This window comes from Pieris brassicae, chromosome 12 (genome assembly GCF_905147105.1).
Source record: "Pieris brassicae chromosome 12, ilPieBrab1.1, whole genome shotgun sequence".
Lineage (NCBI taxonomy): Eukaryota > Metazoa > Arthropoda > Insecta > Lepidoptera > Pieridae > Pieris > Pieris brassicae.
The window spans coordinates 10,782,281-10,800,476 of record NC_059676.1 but is presented as its reverse complement, the minus strand read 5'-3'; the positions used below and the strand labels follow the sequence as shown (position 1 = coordinate 10,800,476).

The following is an 18,196-nucleotide window of genomic DNA, read 5'->3' as shown; positions in this document are numbered from 1 at the left end:
TCATTAACGATTATGTAATGAACAACCGTTTGTGTTTTTTATATTATTAATTATCATATTAAATTTGCTTATGAAATTTCAGCCCTAAATTTTCAACAAATTTATACTATCCATTTGCTCGATATAAATACGATTGCGTTCTTCTGTAATGTATGTTTTTTAAACTGGTAACAATCATTTGTCAAACAAAAAAGATTACGCTGTCATTGGCTGAGAAAAAAAACCAACGCGCTTCGCTTCTCTTTTGGAATTTATCGTATCGTAACAAGGCTTCCTTTTGTATTACACTCAAAAATGTTTTAAAATCTTCATCATAATCATGTAAACAATAGTGCGAATTTAAATTTTTGAACCTAAAATCTTGAAATTGTACTATTTCTTGAAATAATTGATAATTACCGATCAATAGAACAATGGCATAGGAGTCGCGTCACAGAACTCTGGATAATTTTGGAATTACCGTTCACTGTTGAAGAGTATGGAGCCGGCCGGTAGCGACAACAACGACAGATCTGGTGTAAAACGTGAAAAAATGGCAGAATCATACAATGGTCAGGAAAATGTCACTTACGAAATGCAACCAAAACAAGCCACGGTGCGTTATTGTTGTGACGATTGTGATTTAACGTTTGACGGTTTAGAATACTTGATTTTGCATAAAAAGTTCCATGGGAATGAAAAAGATACTCCACAAATGGTACCAGAACCTACAATGGTTGTAAGAGAAGGGCCAAAAAAGAGGAGGAAGTTTAAATGTGATCAATGTGATGTTAAAGTAAATTCTCAGTACCATTTGGATATTCATCATAGTAAGCATGAAGGAAATGCAGCTAAAAAGTATATATGTCAGGTATGTGATCGAAGCTTTGTAGCTGCCCAATTTCTTAAAAGTCACATGCAGTCTCACTCAACAACAAGCACGATTAATTGTGAAATTTGCAATAAAAGCTTCACAGGGCAAGCTTATTTAAAGCTCCATATGCAACTCCACAATGATATAAAAAAGTTTAAGTGCTCGAAATGTGATGAGATGTTCCCTACTAAAAACTGCTTAAAGATTCATATGAAAAAACACTCTAAAGTGAAGAATTTTAAATGTGATTGCTGTCAGAAACTCTTTGTATCAAAGATTACTATGGAAAAGCATCGCCAGAGCCATGAAGGGCAGCCTATGGACTGTCTAGTAAAATGCAATCAATGTGACCGAACAATGCATTCAACTTTGCTTCGGACACATATAGCCAGAGCACATCCTTCAACAATTGATGATGATGTTAAGCGACCACATAAATGTACAACTTGTGGTAAGAGTTTTATTGTTAAGATTAACTTGAACCTACATATTCGCGTCTGCCACCCTGACCTAGCAGATCCTGAAGATGAAGATGATGATGTAATGACGGATAACTCTTAGTAGAGGAATTATAACCTTAGTGTTAAGGCAAAGTAAGGTATAAACTGTACATACAAAAATTGCATTTCGGGTTCCTATTTTTAATTTTAAAGAATACTGAGTATATTATAAATTTCCTTTAATAATGAGAAACATTTCTATATTTATCTATAACCTAACTAGTTATTTTTAAATCAATAACATCAGAATATACCTTACTATATGACTGGCTACTTAAAATAACATAAATTATTTAGATTTTATTTCTGGCAGCTTCCTAACTAAAATTTAATTGGATTTAAACTCAGTAAGTTTCTACAAATAACTGATAAAGTTATTTTAATTCTCATCTAAAGAGTACTTATATCCATGAAAGCAATATGTCATTTTTGACGCGACTAGCGACTAATTTGTCATATGGGGAAGGTGAGGATTTTTTGTAAAGATGAGCCTTAAATGTGTCTGTAGGAATGAGCCTTATAGATTTCTTTTAAAATGTTCTGAATATATTAATATTTATTTATTTAATTATATCGAATTAACAATGACATACCTTACATGGGACTTTAATCATAATTCCATTATATGAAATGAAACATAATTTATACTCTTAAGTAATCAGCCATATTGCCTTTTTTTAATTTTAAGTTTATATCACATTTTTAAGTATTGCTTATGTGATTTTTTTACACAATAAATATTAAGCTTTTGTCTTATTACCTAGTTTTAGTTTTTTGTCCCTTAAAGTCAAATTTATTGTAATAAAGAAAAATAATGTTATTTCACTGTTTATAATTGCTTTAAGAGCAGCATTGTCATAGTGTCTTCAGCCTGCGACTCTCATCCCTGAGGTCGTAGGTTCCAACCCGGTTCCACCAATGAATTTGCTTTCTATGTGCGCATTTAACATTAGCTCCAACGGTGAAGGAGAACGTCGTGAGGAAACCGGGGCTTGCCTTACACCCAAAAGGTCGACGGCGAGCGATGTATCAGTCATTAAAAAAATGATCAGTACTTTTCCTTTTATCATTATTTCCATTTATGACAGAACTTTGGGACCGACTTCGTATCAATATAATAATAAAATGTATTGTCACGCTATGAAGTCGCGAGAACCAAGTGTAGTGGTAAGAAAAATAAAAGTCTGTAAGACAACACTACAAAGAAGTTATCTAATGGGAACTCGAAAATAGTCTTAACACTTACGACTGTTGGGATACCGTTAGTAGGTGGATTGAATCCGGGGAAGATCGAAAAAGGTTTAATAATTTTTTTTGTTTATATATATAATTATTATATTTCAAACTTAAAAGCTAGGAGATATGATTAATTCCATCACTCTGGCTTCTGTTCTTCAGGCTCTTTTGTCTCTTCTTCTTTTTCAGCGGTTCCTTCAGTTTGCTGCAAAAAGTAAACAGAGAGTTAACGTCGCATAACAGCACCTTGTAAGACGTTTAAATGACAAATACGTATAGGTAATTATCAATCATCCTTCAGACGCAAACAAATAGTGTTGTCTCGAAAATTGAAACCGCGGTTTTTTTTCATAAGGTAAGTTATGAAAAAAAACCGCGGTTAAGGTAAGTCTCGTCACGGTAGGTGGATGATATTTCACGCATTAACTTTTAGCAGAAAAACCGCGCCGAAACCACTGTGCATCTCATGACACTGGACTTATTTTCTAGCTACTATAGCTGATCAAATAATATGTATTGTATATTTAAAATGTCATCCTTTTTAAGACACTTTCGGTCGCGCACCACCTCTGCGAAACCCGTAGAGGTATTTCCAAACCGATACGACTTTAGAGCCTTCAAAAAAAGAGCGTCCCATTCCTTGAAAGGTCAGCAACACACCCGCTATTCCCGGGATTGCAGGTGTCAATGGACGGCGATTGCTGTGCTGCTGGTTTTCCTATGCCATAAAAAAGTATTGGGATATACTCACATTCTGCTTCGCAATATCGTTATCTTTCTTCTTCTGTAGGTAGGCACTGATGTCTCTTATCAACAGCAGCTCCTCATTTTGCTTTTGGGACAAAGCATCGAATACCTTCACAGGAATTTTATCAGGGTGTCCCATACCCTCGACAAATTCGTGGTAGCGAGACATAAGTATTTTATAGCGCTCTTCCGAAACTTGGTATTTCATTTTGATCTGAAATTTTGTAACTTATGTACCTATAGATTTTAGCAAGAAGCCTCTGGTCGTAGTAAGAACCTCGGTATATATTAATTTAAAAATATAGCAGAAACATTGCTTAGTGATTAATTCGAGATACTATCTCCAAAAATCGTATAAAAATTAGATTTATTATTAGCTAAGGGATTAGAAAACGGGGGCAGGTATTTAAAAAATTTACAAAAGTACCTTTCTATTTAGACCACCAATCTTACCGTTAACAAAAACTAAACTGTCAATTAGAAATAGTAATTTAATATTTTTTTAAAGTCACTACGCGAAGGGGACGTCAACACAAATCTATACTACTATATTAATACTAACAGGAAAGATTTGTACATTTGTTACTAACTAGTAATATTAATTTAAGGACTATGGCCAAAGCACAATTATTAAAATGCTACACAAATAGTTTTATATTTTAAACATATCATAAAGTATCTAACGAAGTCAAATTATACTTTTTTCTAGTTAGGAAATAAAGCAACATATTAATAAGCGATTTAAAAAAAGTTGTCCAGCTCTGAGGTCAAAAGTCGTTCTAATTATAATACATTTAAAAATGAAATTTACATAAAGACAATAGAGATAATTAATTCACCTATGCCAAGGCGTGATTATTTTTACCGACTTTGATAGTTACGGTTTAAGTAGGAAAAAGTCAAACTTCCAAAAAGCATATCTAGGTGGGGCCACTTACAGATTACATAATATTTTTCTAAACATATAATCTCCTTTAACAGATGTATAAAATTTGTAATGTTGTGAAGTAAAGGTAATATAAAAATGTATCTAATTATAATAGAATTTAAAAATAAATTACACCCCTTGTTTTATTTAGTACGTAAAACGGAACGCAAAACCACCCCTCATAAGTGAGTCAACCCTCCGACGAACCCCGATGTTTGCCGATCAAAACCGAGCGCCCCGCTTGCGATATACCACCAAAAACAATTTTTACACCGCCACAATTATGTAATTAGTCAAATAAAATATTTTTTACAATTTTACCAAGTTAGTTAGGTGTAAAATTATTCAAAATCAAAGTTTCGCCATATAAATCTATTTTTGTGTTCAAAAACGTGATGAGAGGAATATTGATTTTTTAGTGACTGACGTTGTATGCGGAACCTGTGTTTAGTGTTGTTTTAGTGTTTCTTTTAAGGTAATGTATAGTTTCCATTACTTATCACGTATTTTGTTCATATAAATATACACCAATACGATTATTATTACCAGAGACGAAACATTTGTCTGCTAAAATAAAATAGAATGTTAATCGCACATTTTTTAATAAATTTAATTCGTCTTTTTATTATACAACATTTTTGTAATATTATCAATGACCACCGTGTTCACTGTTTATTTCTCATAAGCGCAATGCAATTAGGTACATTGTAAAATAAAATGTCAATATTATAAAAAAATAACTATACAGATACAAAAAGAGATTTTTCAAATCAATATTTCGCTAAGAGATGTTGTGAGAAATATGAGATACGCTTGTTACTAATAATAAATATATTAATTAATCTACTATAATATTTTCAATAGAATAAAATTAGTTGTTATGAAAATACTTTTTATCTTCTACGCAGACGAAGTCGCAACCAGTGTGTCTGATATACGCGGGTTACTTATAAGAATTTATTAGTAACGGTCCTAAAAATGCACATAAAACAATAAACACATTCTTAGAAAACTCAATTCATAAAATATTAGATAAAGTTCGTTCAAAAAATATTTAACTGAAATAAACGCCCTATAAGAAATTTTCTCTCAATTGTATCTGCAGTCGTCTTTAATTTTCTACACAAGATTAGATTGCGGTACAAATATTCTTTTGGGATTATGCCAATCGTTTATTTATTTAAAGTGACCTACCCTGTTGGGTCGGTCACTTTAAATATATCGATAACTCAATCGGCAGAGACTATGATTATGTATTCAGGCAAAGATTTTATCACCAATTTGAATCCTGAATAATTGAAGCAATTTGTGTAACCAATTGCGCTATGATTCTAGTTAATTTGATGTTCACAAAGCTGATACAAATATAACCAAAATAGCCTTTATTTTAAATTGTTATTTACAATTAATGTAGTCATTGTACATGCTTTTAAGGTACGAAGCGCTATGAGTGGTTCACGTCTGTCGAAAACGTATTAATTGTGTCATAAGTATGCATATTGTATGTATAATTTATGAACATTTAACTTTAATTGTATTTTAACGCTTAGAAATATATCAAAATTAATTAAATCAACGAGTTATGCCATCAATGACAAATTTATTTCTAGTAAAGACAATCAAAAATATATGTATTCCTATCTATTTTAAGTGCTTTCCTGTTAATAAATACAATATCTTGTCACCCTTTATACAATATACAGAATTTACAATATTCTTAACCGGCACCAGCTGTAGGGTCACTGGTACCATCTACCAGGCGCTACTTTGGTAGCTTGTTCCAAATTCGCATTAAGTTATCAATTATAAACGAATAGTCATCTAACGATAATGAACTGAAAGCTTACATCTTTCAGTCCCGGCAAGTAAATGAAGTTCAAAGATAATTCAAATTAGATTTGGTTATTCTTGAAGTATTTCTTGGAGTATAGCTTATGAATGTGTTACATAGTGGGTACTGTAAGCGTCAACTAGGAATATAATAGCTTTTGTTCGAGAAAGTTATGATCGGCCTCCTGTGGCTCCCATAATAAAAATTTTTGGCCTAGTAAAAGCAAACCAAACAATAAAAAATAGGTCAAGATTACTACAGGTAATATTAATCTGCTTTTACGGTTAGGTACTCGTTAATTTCTTTTAGATTTAATTTTTCTTGATTTTTTGCCGCGCCTTTTATTAAAAATTACGTTCTTAAATCTTATGATTTAAATGATATTGATATAAATACAAATAGATCTATAATTATTGATTAATTTGTTTTTTTTAAATGTTGATGCGTGACACATACGAGTTGTGACGAAATAAATTTATTATATATGCAGAAAACAATATTACAATAATTACTATACTTACATCCCATTAATTTCTATAGTTAAATGTGAAAAAAAAATATACATTGTATATGTTCGTTCCAAATGACTTGATCAAAATAAATGCACCGGTTTTTTTTGAAAAAAAGATAACCTAAATGACTCGAGCGATTTATTCAAAATTAACTTATGTATTTTCCAGAAATAATGACCGTCCAGGCAGGATTGAGAGTTCACCAAGAGTCGACATGACGCTGTAAACATGGAAGGGGGCACCACGGCCACGGAGGCCTACCAGTATGTGGGGCCTTTTCGCCTCGAAAAGACCCTGGGCAAGGGGCAAACTGGTATGTTCTTAATGTTGTCTTGTCTTACGGTGGTTGGGACGTACTGATTCCTTTCAATGATATTATTAGTTTTTGATTATCTTAAGATAACTTCGCATACATTTTTCATCTTCTAGTGAATAGTTTTCTATAGATGAAAATATATGCGACGAAAATGGGTAATATTATTTATTTAAATTATTAAGTTTTTATGAATATCATTGCGTAATTCATGAGTGGGGTGATTTTTTACTGAAATTCGTTTGAATGTTACATATTTATTAACATAATTCTAATATACATTAAAATATGTCTCTATATCGTTGAACTCGCCTTTTATTATCGCTTTCGTCTAGAACAACTTGAAAGAGGGGGTTTGTGAGTGGATCTGAAAAAGAAATGTTGAGTACGGCAGTTGCACATTTAAAACAGCACAGTCATAAATGAAATGTCAAAAATGCCAAGTTTAAAGTATGATTGTTCCTCTCAAATCGAACACAGGTACTCAGGTGTTTATGTATAGCTTTACCTAGTTATCTGTGGAGTTTTTGACATAACAACCATATTTTCTTCGTATTTGACGTTTGTTACTTGTTCTGTCTGAAAATGGCAAAAGCAAATTGTTTTCTCCAAATAACGTTTTTATTCATTTGCCCTCACAGTTAAATAATAATACATTGTAGTAAATATAGCATTGCCATCCTGACATAATAATTAACAAACGTCAAAGAAAATATGGTTTTTGAAATAATGTCGTTATGTCATATCACTCATATAGAACCAAAACTCCACAGATAACTAGGTACCTAATGGTATATACATAAACACAAATAAGTATGAGACAATAAATATATTTTTATCAAGATATGTTATTGTAATTGTATTAATGCAGAAATTATTACTCACTTATATGAATCCCATTTCCATCTATACGACTATCGCTCAATGGTGACAGGGTAACACTAGGCGGAACAGCTTCGATAGCGCCCAAATACTCTAAAGTTGGTTTTGCAAATATCCTCGATATGAGGATCAAAATAATGCTGCAAAATGAATAATAATAATTCTAGTATATATAATATAGTGGTTAACGCATTATACATTATACAAACGTGTCTGCCCCAAGTATATATGTGTATATATGCGGCAGGCTTTACGATTCATATAACATAATTAGCTTCAAGTAAAACTTTTTTACATACCGTTTTCTTAACATTTTGTGAATATAAAATTTAAAGACAACTTACCACACTAAAGTCTTCATTTTGATTGTCGTTGATCTACTTACAGCCGAAGATGGTACTCACTTAACATGGAATTATTACGAGCTGTTAACGGAATATCAATTTCCTAATCAATATATATATATGTAAACCCCAATTTTTTTGTGTGCGTTTCTTGAATTGTATTGTATTTATTTTACATTCACTGAAGTATTTAATGTACTAATAAGAATTTTATTAGGTATCACGTTTGATCTGTATGTCCGCTTCAATATCAGTATCAGTACATAAAATAGATTTTAATTTGTCCTATTTTACTGTCATGAAAAAACATGAGCCTATAAAATGATATTAGGTATACAATGCATTAATTATATTTGAAGTTATGCAGTAAACTAACACGATCTTCAGAAATTTAGAGTACGAGTGAAGAGAATATATCCAAAATTCATCTTTTTCCTTTTATTATAACGATATTTCAACGCACAGAGCACAGTTTTAGTCCAAACTTAATTCACAAAATGCATTAAAGCATTGGGCATGTTTTAATGAAATGTGGCGCGTTACAAGTAATAAATATAGATAGAGCTGTACAACCTTAATGCTTTGTTTACGTTAGACCCCTTTTGTTGCACTTGAGAGGTTTTTGTGCTAAAATAAAGTCAGACGCACTTAACTGTAATTGGATTGTCTACATTGGCATATGGCCGTGACATAGTGTCACTGTGTCATATATGAAAACAACTAAACTATGTATAGAGTAATGCAACATTTTATTCAGGTGTACACCGAAACATAAATATAATAAAAGTATATATTCTACAATAATTTGCTATTGGTTTGCTTTTTCGACACTTAAGGCTGTTTAAAACATCAAAGTAATAAAAACACTGATTCAACGAAGTGCGATTCGAATCGTCGACTACCAGTCACTTTCCGAGCGGCTTGATCACTTGGCGTTACGTAGAGATGTGGGATCTCTCTGCATCTTCTACCGCATTTACCCTTGAGAGTGTTCAGGGGAGTTGTTCCGACAAATACCTGCAGCTGAGTTTCATCATCGAACGTCAAGGCAGAATACAAATGACCTTCCGTATCACCTTGTCTTCCGACGTTCCATAATTGAGCGTTTCTTTTCCTAACCAATTTGACTTAGGGTCCTTCAAGAAAAAAACATACCAATTCTTAAAATACCGACCGCGCGCTTGCATGCCTTCTGACAGTGAGAGTATCCATGGGCCGCAGTATCACTTTACATTAGGTGAGCCTCCTGCCCGTTTGCCACCTGTAACATAAAATATCAATCCCGTGAATTATGTCAACATAAAAAGATTAAATAGTACGTACAGGAAATAAAAGTTACAATTAGAGCTGGCGATGTGTCTGTGCTTGCCATGTATTAAATTGAATTTCAACTGTCGGAAGTATGACCTACTTCTCGAAATTGAATATTTCGTCTCGTCCTATATCAAGTTAACAGAAAAAGTTGCAATACAATAGATATGTATTTCACAGATACATGTACATTTTTTTAATATATTAAACTATTCATAGTTGGAGATACTACAGTGTTATAATAATAAGATATAAATTTAAAAAAAGTACGACTATACTCATCTCATATAAAATTTGGGCATTAGTTGAAAAATGCAGTAAATAACGTTCTCCAGAGTCCAGTTTTTTTAAAAAACTTATTCTTTTCACATTTAAACGTTTTTAATTAAATATAAAATTATTGTTATAGCAACTCAATATAGATACAAAGCTTTCTTAGAATAATGAAATGTGATGCGCTTATTACTTGAAAAACGCATCGATTGTTGTTGTGAAAACTTTTTCTTAAAACCAATAAAGATCATCTTCGTAAATATTTTTAACGCAATGTTTTTGAACTGAGAAAATCTTTCAATCAAGGAATTATAAATGAAAGGCCGGCAACGCACTTGCGAGCCCTCTGGCAATGTGTGTGTGTATCACGGATAAGCCTCGTCCCCATTTTAACGTAAATTAACCGAACGTCAGAAGAAGAGAATCTGTAAATTACTAGGCAAATAATAATATAATCCGTTAAATAACAATTAAATTAACTATCAAACTTAATTCATAACCAGCAGGAAGACACCAATTTTCATTTTTACCAATACAATATCTATAACTAACTATAATTTTGTTATTTTTGCTTTCAGGCCTCGTTAAGCTGGGTGTACATTGTGTAACTGGTAAAAAGGTGGCAATAAAAATTATCAACAGGGAGAAGCTTAGCGAATCTGTGCTTATGAAGGTAAACATAATAATTTGATTATTATAATTAGTAATGTACGAGAAAATTATTAAGTTATTAAACGATTCCCTCCTTATTAGATAATCAACAGGCTAAGAGACATCACGTCTAGGACATAAAAATGAACCATATATCTGACGCAGCTGTGCAAAAAAAGCGCCATTTTGATTTACAATCAATTCTAATAACGACCGCGAGTCTGCGTCACATCCAAATCGCCATATTATGAGAGATTTTTTTTACGTTCACTTAACACCCCCTTAGAAAATCTGACCCGCTCGATATTTTTCTTTCATTTTCAACCCCTACGTACCAGCCCCACTCAAACAATCAGATTAACACACGTACATAATTAAAAATACGTAGGTCATGGATGCTATCAATAACTGAGGCGCTCGAGTATGTCCATGGCACAGGGTTTTTTACATTTTTGATTATAATTTAATTATTTTATAATTATCTAAGCTTCTCAACACACAATAAGTCTCTATGACGCTCGTGTAAATCCCCATTTAGCATCGTAGGCTACACGGAAAGCCAACGAATACGACTTCCGTCATATTAGTTATATTCCTTGTGGCATACGGCAATGCGCACTCTATATCTAAGGGACAACATTAAACCGAACTATGGGACAGGACAGGGTTTGAAATGGGATGCTATTTGTGTAGACACGTTAGCTCGTCCCACCTCTCAAAACAGGCGGAAAATATTTGTCTCAGTTAAAGGAAAGCCCTTGATTTTGTTTCCTGTGGTAGACCCTTGGGGTGTGGGGCTCACACACTGTGCTCAGGCGCTAATTAAACATTTAAGTTGGCACCTGGCACTAACGGTGAATCCAGAGCTGGTGCTTTCCTCGCTCAACGAATAAGTATCGCAAAATAGTGGGGAATGCTGCCAGCATTAAAGGTACATTGCCACAGGAACCTAACTTAATGAATTTGTTTAAATTTCTATTTATCAATTTTCATTGTTACTATGTAGGTTAAAAAATATTGTCTTAATTAGTTGTGTTCGATTCAATCTAGTGTTTATGATGATAAATAACTATGTATCAATATTCACAAACAATGATAATTAAAATAATATAAAAATCTATAAAAAGTAACTATGTCTGTCTGAAGTGATATGTCGTGTTCCAATTGTAGAATTGTTTTTTTATATAATGATCATAAAATATTTACACGATCCATCGAAAACGGTTTAGTACTTCCAGCGTATGATTCAAGCAAATGTAACGTCTTGTGTAACATATAACTATTGAATACAGTGATACTATTAGTAATATTTTTGTTACAGGTGGAACGCGAAATAGCCATAATGAAATTGATTGAGCATCCACACGTATTGGGGTTATCTGATGTTTACGAAAATAAGAAATATCTGTAAGTTTATTTTAATAATCAAATAACAACGCACTAGCAAACCTTCTAGCAGTGTCAATGTCGATGGGCGGGCAATATTACTTAACATCAAGTGAGCATTTTGCCGTACTATAAAATATTCATAGATATTTCGGAGAGTACATACGTAATATACTCGGAAATAACAATATAAAAGAGTATGTAGAATTTTTAATGATACAAAGTTAGAATTAAAATATGTTTATAAATTAAATTAGTTCACGTGACTCCAATTGTCTGTGTGCAAATTTCTCAACTGATTTAGTTTTTATTTATTGAAATAATAGTCCAATCGCGCTATAACGCGTCAACTGGGTCTTAGTGTAAGATTTTAACATTTCTTTATAGACTAGAATTATGACTTTCCAACATACCCCCAGAGTACGTAGGCGCGAACTTTGAATTAAGTGGAACCTAAAACATTTTTGGTGATACAACGAAAGTATTCCTCCATAAAGAGATTATATAGTGTTATTTTTTTTTTAATTTCAGGTATTTAGTTCTAGAACATGTTAGTGGGGGTGAATTGTTTGATTATTTAGTAAAGAAGGGTAGGCTAACTCCAAAAGAAGCGCGAAGATTTTTCCGACAAATAATATCCGCTCTGGATTTCTGTCACAGCCATTCTATATGGTAAGTATTTTAACATAGTTTAACAATTAAGTAGCACCAGCCATTTTACCACGTAATTTCGATAGAGATGTCAACGACTATGCAATAATTAGCAAATGACATTCCCTAAGGAAAAGTTATTTCAGTGGTTACATTGCCAATCACCCAATTTTAATGAAGTTCTTTCAACATCCGTAGCACTGTTATAAATTTGGAATTACGTAGTAAAATTTAAATCGCTATTGAAATTACGTGAACTTACAGAATCGTGTGCACCACTGATAATCTAGGAAATAGGTGACCAGACTGTGCCTTCCAAAGCATTTGTTCCTAGTGAAAATCGAACTCTGAACTACGCATGGAATACTAAAGCAATTTCACAAGTTAATATATTTTAAAAATATAATGTTTATTTTATATTATTATTTTAGCCACCGAGATTTGAAACCAGAAAATCTGCTGTTGGACGAGCGGAATAACATCAAAATCGCTGACTTCGGGATGGCGTCGCTTCAGCCTGCTGGTTCTCTATTGGAGACGTCATGTGGAAGCCCGCATTATGCCTGCCCAGAAGTTATAAGGGTATGTAAATGTCACCCTGCGCTAATTAAGCTTATAGATAATTTAGTGGCTAAGGATTTCGATGTTAAGTTCTTCATAATATTTCCCACCATAAACCACATTGATAAGAAGCATATCATACACCGATGGGTGTCTTGCGAAAAATGTTAAACAACATACTGTTGTTGCTTTTGTTGTTGTCTGTTATAAAATGGAGGTTCATGTATGTTTAGCCCTTTTTAACATAGGGTTCCAACAGGAACATTATTATAGAAATAATTTCTAGAATTCTTTACGAAGATACTCAAAAAATACAGGATCAAATTAACTAGACTAGGCTAATTAATATTTATTTTCTGAATATAAAAAAATAACCGCCGTTCGATGTAGCGTAGCCATTTGTATTCTTTGCAATATAATATGCAGAAATATGTTCTTATAAACTATTTACTATGCGACCAAATTAGACAAAAGTTTACCTAGTTTTTTAGTAATGTAATTTTTAATGCCCAAGGTTTTGTTTTCAGGAGATATTAAATAAAACAGCATATTACATTATATACATATATATTTAAGGGAAAATGCAGCGTTCTACATTTGACAATAGTTCTAGAATAAAATGAAGAAATCTTAATTAAACAAATACAATGTTTTTAAATGAATCAAAATGGGAAAAATCTATACCGTATATGCCTTATATAATTTTTAATTTGAAAAAATGGATAGAATTTAATTAAAAAACTAGTTAAAATAACTATTATAAAAAAAATGCGCGATTACATTCGCAATTACAATAAACTAAAAGTGTATTCTAAAGAACTGAACGGTTTTGTATTTAGTCTAATAATTAATTATACGTAGTTATTGAACTATCAGAAGCGGGTTTTACACTAAACCGCTAGGCCAAACTTTAATAAGCTTGGGGACATCGTAGATGATATGATACATACCAATTTTCATACTAATCTCATCAATATATTATCTTGATCATATCATTGAAACTTAAAGCAAAGAAGCTGTCATTCGAGAAAGTTGTTTTTTAGTATAGTATAGTTGTCATATTTAGTCGTTTTCAATGCGAAATTTTTAACATATTAAGAGTACTATTTGAGTAGTATTTGAAAGTTGTTAATTGAGTCAAATATATGTAAAACTAATAAATCTAAAAATATATTATTATATACCTTACCGACATTAAACCTAATTAAGTACTACATTACAATTTTCTAAAATAATTAAGTCCAAAATATGGTGCATATTTGTGAAACTATTAGTTTAATATAAATAGGACCACTTTTTACATAAAAACTAAAAAGAGATTAGTAGGCACATAATTTGGATTGTTGTGAGGAAAAGTCCGCTTCATCTACAGGGAATTTTATATTATGACAGGGTTCATTCATTCATAATTAAGATAAAAAAACATGGAAATAAAAGTTGAAGTCTGTTAATAATATTGTTTTATGTTAAATTATTTCAGATGGGTCAGTCCTATTTTTATTATATTTAATGTGTTTAATTTTTTGGGGATGTTTTGATTTCCTGAAAATGATGAATGTGTAGAAATCCTAACAAATGTTTAAAATACAAGAGCAATATTTTTCCACCAATCCAAACTGGGCCTGCGTGGTGGATTGTACTTGCCCATGGTGTTATTAATAGGCCGCAATACTTATGTCCTGTAATTTTGAAACAAGTCAGGAATTTTATCAATATAATTTTGAGTACCCCAAACCCACCAAAACCATGTCACAAGAATCTATATGATTGAAATTATCTAAATAAATGGAAACACCAAGTTCACAATGTACCAAATATACCAAAAACTGAAACCATAACTCTTAGTGATATAGAGATTAGTTTATCACATAATTATTTGTACTAAAAACAAATGTATAAGGAACTGATGTCTTAATGAGCAAACAATATTAAGTGATTTACAAAAAACTTCACACAATAAAAATAAAAAAAAGTGTTAGTTCATAACTAAACATAAAAAAACACACACAACTTCTGAAATATTCTCAATATTATTAAAAAACTCAGATCTACAGTTGTTTTAGAAACATACATTGTAAAAAACATTATTTAAGAATATTTCACAAGTTGAAAAAAAACTTAATCATCATCTACCCTCTGTTTCTTGACTGTTGATGGTGTCGGAGGTGGTGAACAACCAGTGTCTCTTCTTTTCCCTGAATGTCTTGCACATCCTGAAGTTCTGTTTGAAGATGATTCTCTTTCGTTAGTTGGTGAAAACTGCTTAAGCATCTCAACATCATTAAATATCACCTGCGCCCCACCACCACATGTTGGTACAATATCTCCTTTATACAATTTTGTTTCTAATTCTCCATCTGTATCTTGCTCTTGAGATATCAAGCAATATTTAGATGTCTTTGTGTTGGCAATATCTTTAACATTAGTTAGTTTATTCACAAGCTTACTGTTACCAATGCTTGGTTTCATTACTGTGCCCATGGGAACAAGTTTGTTTGGAGCATGTTCTACCCATCCTTTGCCATCTGCTGATAAAGATCTGCGGTGGCGCGGATTTGCAATGGCTACACCACGTCTGGAGCGTGATGTTTGGGAATCTTTTGATTGTGCAATGAATGGTGAGAGTAAATGGGCGGGAAGGGCCCGAGGTGTAGAACCAGGAGTAAAGTCCCTCACACTTGTTTGTGCCCCAGTATCTAAACGCTTTTCACCTTTTAAAGCATTTTCAATTATTCGAAGCCTATTTTCTTTTTCTTCATTTGCATTTTCCAATCGTTCTTTTTCTGATATAATTTCTTTAGCTTTTTCATGTTCTGCAGCCATTTTGTGCTGATATTTTCGTTCCAAGAGCTTCTTTTGCTTTGCCTTGTCTAGCTTATTTTGGTTTAGTAAAAGATCCTTTTCTTGCATCTCACGTTTTAAGGATGATGAGTACTCAGTCATTTCTGTTAGTTTTTTTTGATAATTTATGACCTCATTTTCTGACCGGGTAAGGCGTTCTTCAAAAGCATGATTACGACGTTTTTCTGTAGACAACTGAGCATTTAATGATGCGTTTTCACTTCTCAGTTCTAGAACCTCTTTTTGAAGTTCAAGTAGGGCTGAACGGAATTTTTCGTCTTTGAGAGCTAAAGTTCTTCGTAGAGTTTCTCGACGATTAATACGCATTTCCAAGTGCGCCATTAATTCTTTAGTAATATGAGCTGCCTGGGAGCTATTCAATTCCAGGCTAGGGAAGTCTGGACCAAGACTATAAACAAGACCTAAGTCCAATTCCAGATCTTTAGCTTCAGGTTTTTCTAACTTATCACGAGCCATGTTAAATAATCTGTTAGCTTTTCTACGACCAGACATCAAACCAATAGAGGCTGCTATATCTGTTATTTGAGGCTTTGCTACTTCTACTTCTGCAGCCACTTCAGCAAATCGCATTACTTGAAGTGTTTCATCATAATCTTCTGCTCTAGGATTTGCACATACTATCATTCTAACCTGACCTTCTCCCTCAAAGAAGTTTTTAAATAAGTGAGTAATCCTTGACTCACGGTAAGGTACCTTATTTTTTGCAGAATTAAGTTGGTTTTCTCTTAACATTTCTAAGCATGTTCTTAGAGTCATAAGAGATTTATTAATGTTACTGGCCTCTCGCAGCCTGTCTCCAGTGTTTTGTGTTCTGTTTGTCCGTTCACTGCCAGCAAGGTCAACAAGACTCAGTTGACTTATTGTAATAAATTCTTTTTTTTGTATCACAGCTTCTCCAATCTCATCAACTGGTGCCTGCACCAGGCGAATAGTAAAAACTGAATGGCTTCGACTAGATTCAGCATTTAGATTGGTGTGAGCCATACGTTTTCTTTTTAAGCCTAAATAAAAAGTTTCAAATGCTTCTTCTGCAGACTTAATTTCTACTTCTGTTACATTATGAACATACATTTTATGAGATGCATCTTCTCTAATCATTTTTGTAGACAGACTTTTGCTAGGTGGACCATCTTCAAGTAAATCAAAAACACTGTTGTTATATATCTCAATGTAAGTGACAAAAACAGCATACTGGTTGTCTTCAATAACACCATCTACCTTACTTATATCTGTACTAGACATGACTAAATCTGGATTAGAATTATTTTTTCGGCCACTGCGAAACTTGTGTAATTCTTTCTGCCTTTCCAGCATAGCTTCAGCTTCTGTCTGAACATCAAACATATTCATTCTATCCGGCTTGAAGATATATTTATGTGCTTGCAAATCATTTATTGTTTTAAAAATAACATTTAAACATCTCGGAAGTATCCCACAGTTTTGAGTATCACCCGTCATGGTGAACGTTTTACCGCTCCCTGTGACTCCGTAAGTAAATAAAAGTCCATTCTTACCTTTGATTAAGCCATCCACTAAAGGATATGCTACTTTATCGAAGATTTCTTGTTGATTACAATTGGGCGGGAATACTTCTTTGAAAGTGTATTTCATCGTTTTACTATTTTCATTTCGGTAGGCCAATGCTGTAGGGGGTGGCACCATAAGGACTGTTGTTGGGGAAAGTATATTAATACAGGAATTATCAGTTTCATTCTGCATCGGGCGCAATCGGCAATAAACATGTACCGGGTCTCGATCTCCCTGGTATAAGTTTTGTTTACTTCTACTTGGCGTTCGCATATCATTTAGTCGCGTTCTTGACTTAGCGGACTTCATTTTTAATAAAACACTATTCACTTCAGTAACGTTATTTTCAACCGTTGAAAACGTTTAAGAAAACTCAAAGCAACGGTCAACGGTGGTATAATTTCGTCAATAACATGAATTAATTGAAGAGACTAACAACAATTTCGAAGTTATGTGTTTCTCTTTTTAACATAGGATATTCCCCATCCTTTTCTTCTACCTGTCTCTGTCTAAGTCACAATCTTGACAGTACACGTGTATTTCCATTCAGTCGGTTAATACTTGTGACAGTTGACTAAGCCATAAAATGTTAAAAGACCACTGTGAACTATTTAAAGTCAAAAGTATGAGAAAATATTTGTTTTGTCTGGTTATTCACGTTACTCTGTACTCAGAATAATGCTATCTAAAGATTTAAAACTTAAGATTAAAAATTTAAATATCGTTGACTAAAAATTTAACTAGGCGACTTTCGGTTGTATTGTATGCAATATCCGTACTGAACTTTTATTTCTAACAATAAATTGATGTGTTACAATTATTTTTTTG

General features: G+C 32.7%; 3 protein-coding genes across 4 annotated transcripts in view; 2 read left to right on the top strand and 1 right to left on the bottom strand.

Annotated features, from left to right (window-relative positions):
* The first annotated feature begins 51 nt into the window (after positions 1–51).
* LOC123717306 (gastrula zinc finger protein XlCGF52.1-like) lies at positions 52–2,084 on the top strand. Its single transcript, XM_045673227.1, has one exon. It carries the CDS (start codon positions 479–481, stop codon positions 1,412–1,414), a length of 936 nt encoding a protein of 311 aa, XP_045529183.1. The 5' UTR covers positions 52–478; the 3' UTR covers positions 1,415–2,084.
* A 2,442-nt stretch (positions 2,085–4,526) lies between these two features.
* Positions 4,527–18,196, top strand: part of LOC123717130 (serine/threonine-protein kinase BRSK2) — a 29,524-nt gene continuing 15,854 nt past the window's right edge. For both annotated transcript variants that reach the window (XM_045672955.1, XM_045672954.1), the window contains exons 1-6: positions 4,527–4,739; positions 6,776–6,920; positions 10,309–10,403; positions 11,703–11,788; positions 12,299–12,439; positions 12,850–13,000. In XM_045672955.1, coding sequence (XP_045528911.1) covers positions 6,836–6,920; positions 10,309–10,403; positions 11,703–11,788; positions 12,299–12,439; positions 12,850–13,000 — 558 coding nt within the window. In that variant the 5' untranslated portion in view covers positions 4,527–4,739; positions 6,776–6,835. The remainder of the gene's footprint in view (positions 4,740–6,775; positions 6,921–10,308; positions 10,404–11,702; positions 11,789–12,298; positions 12,440–12,849; positions 13,001–18,196) is intronic.
* LOC123717129 (kinesin-like protein KIF23) lies at positions 13,734–17,745 on the bottom strand. Its single transcript, XM_045672953.1, has 2 exons — positions 15,113–17,745; positions 13,734–14,658 (listed from the first exon to the last, which is right to left on the bottom strand). Exons 1-2 carry the CDS (start codon positions 17,675–17,677, stop codon positions 14,635–14,637), a joined length of 2,589 nt encoding a protein of 862 aa, XP_045528909.1. The 5' UTR covers positions 17,678–17,745; the 3' UTR covers positions 13,734–14,634.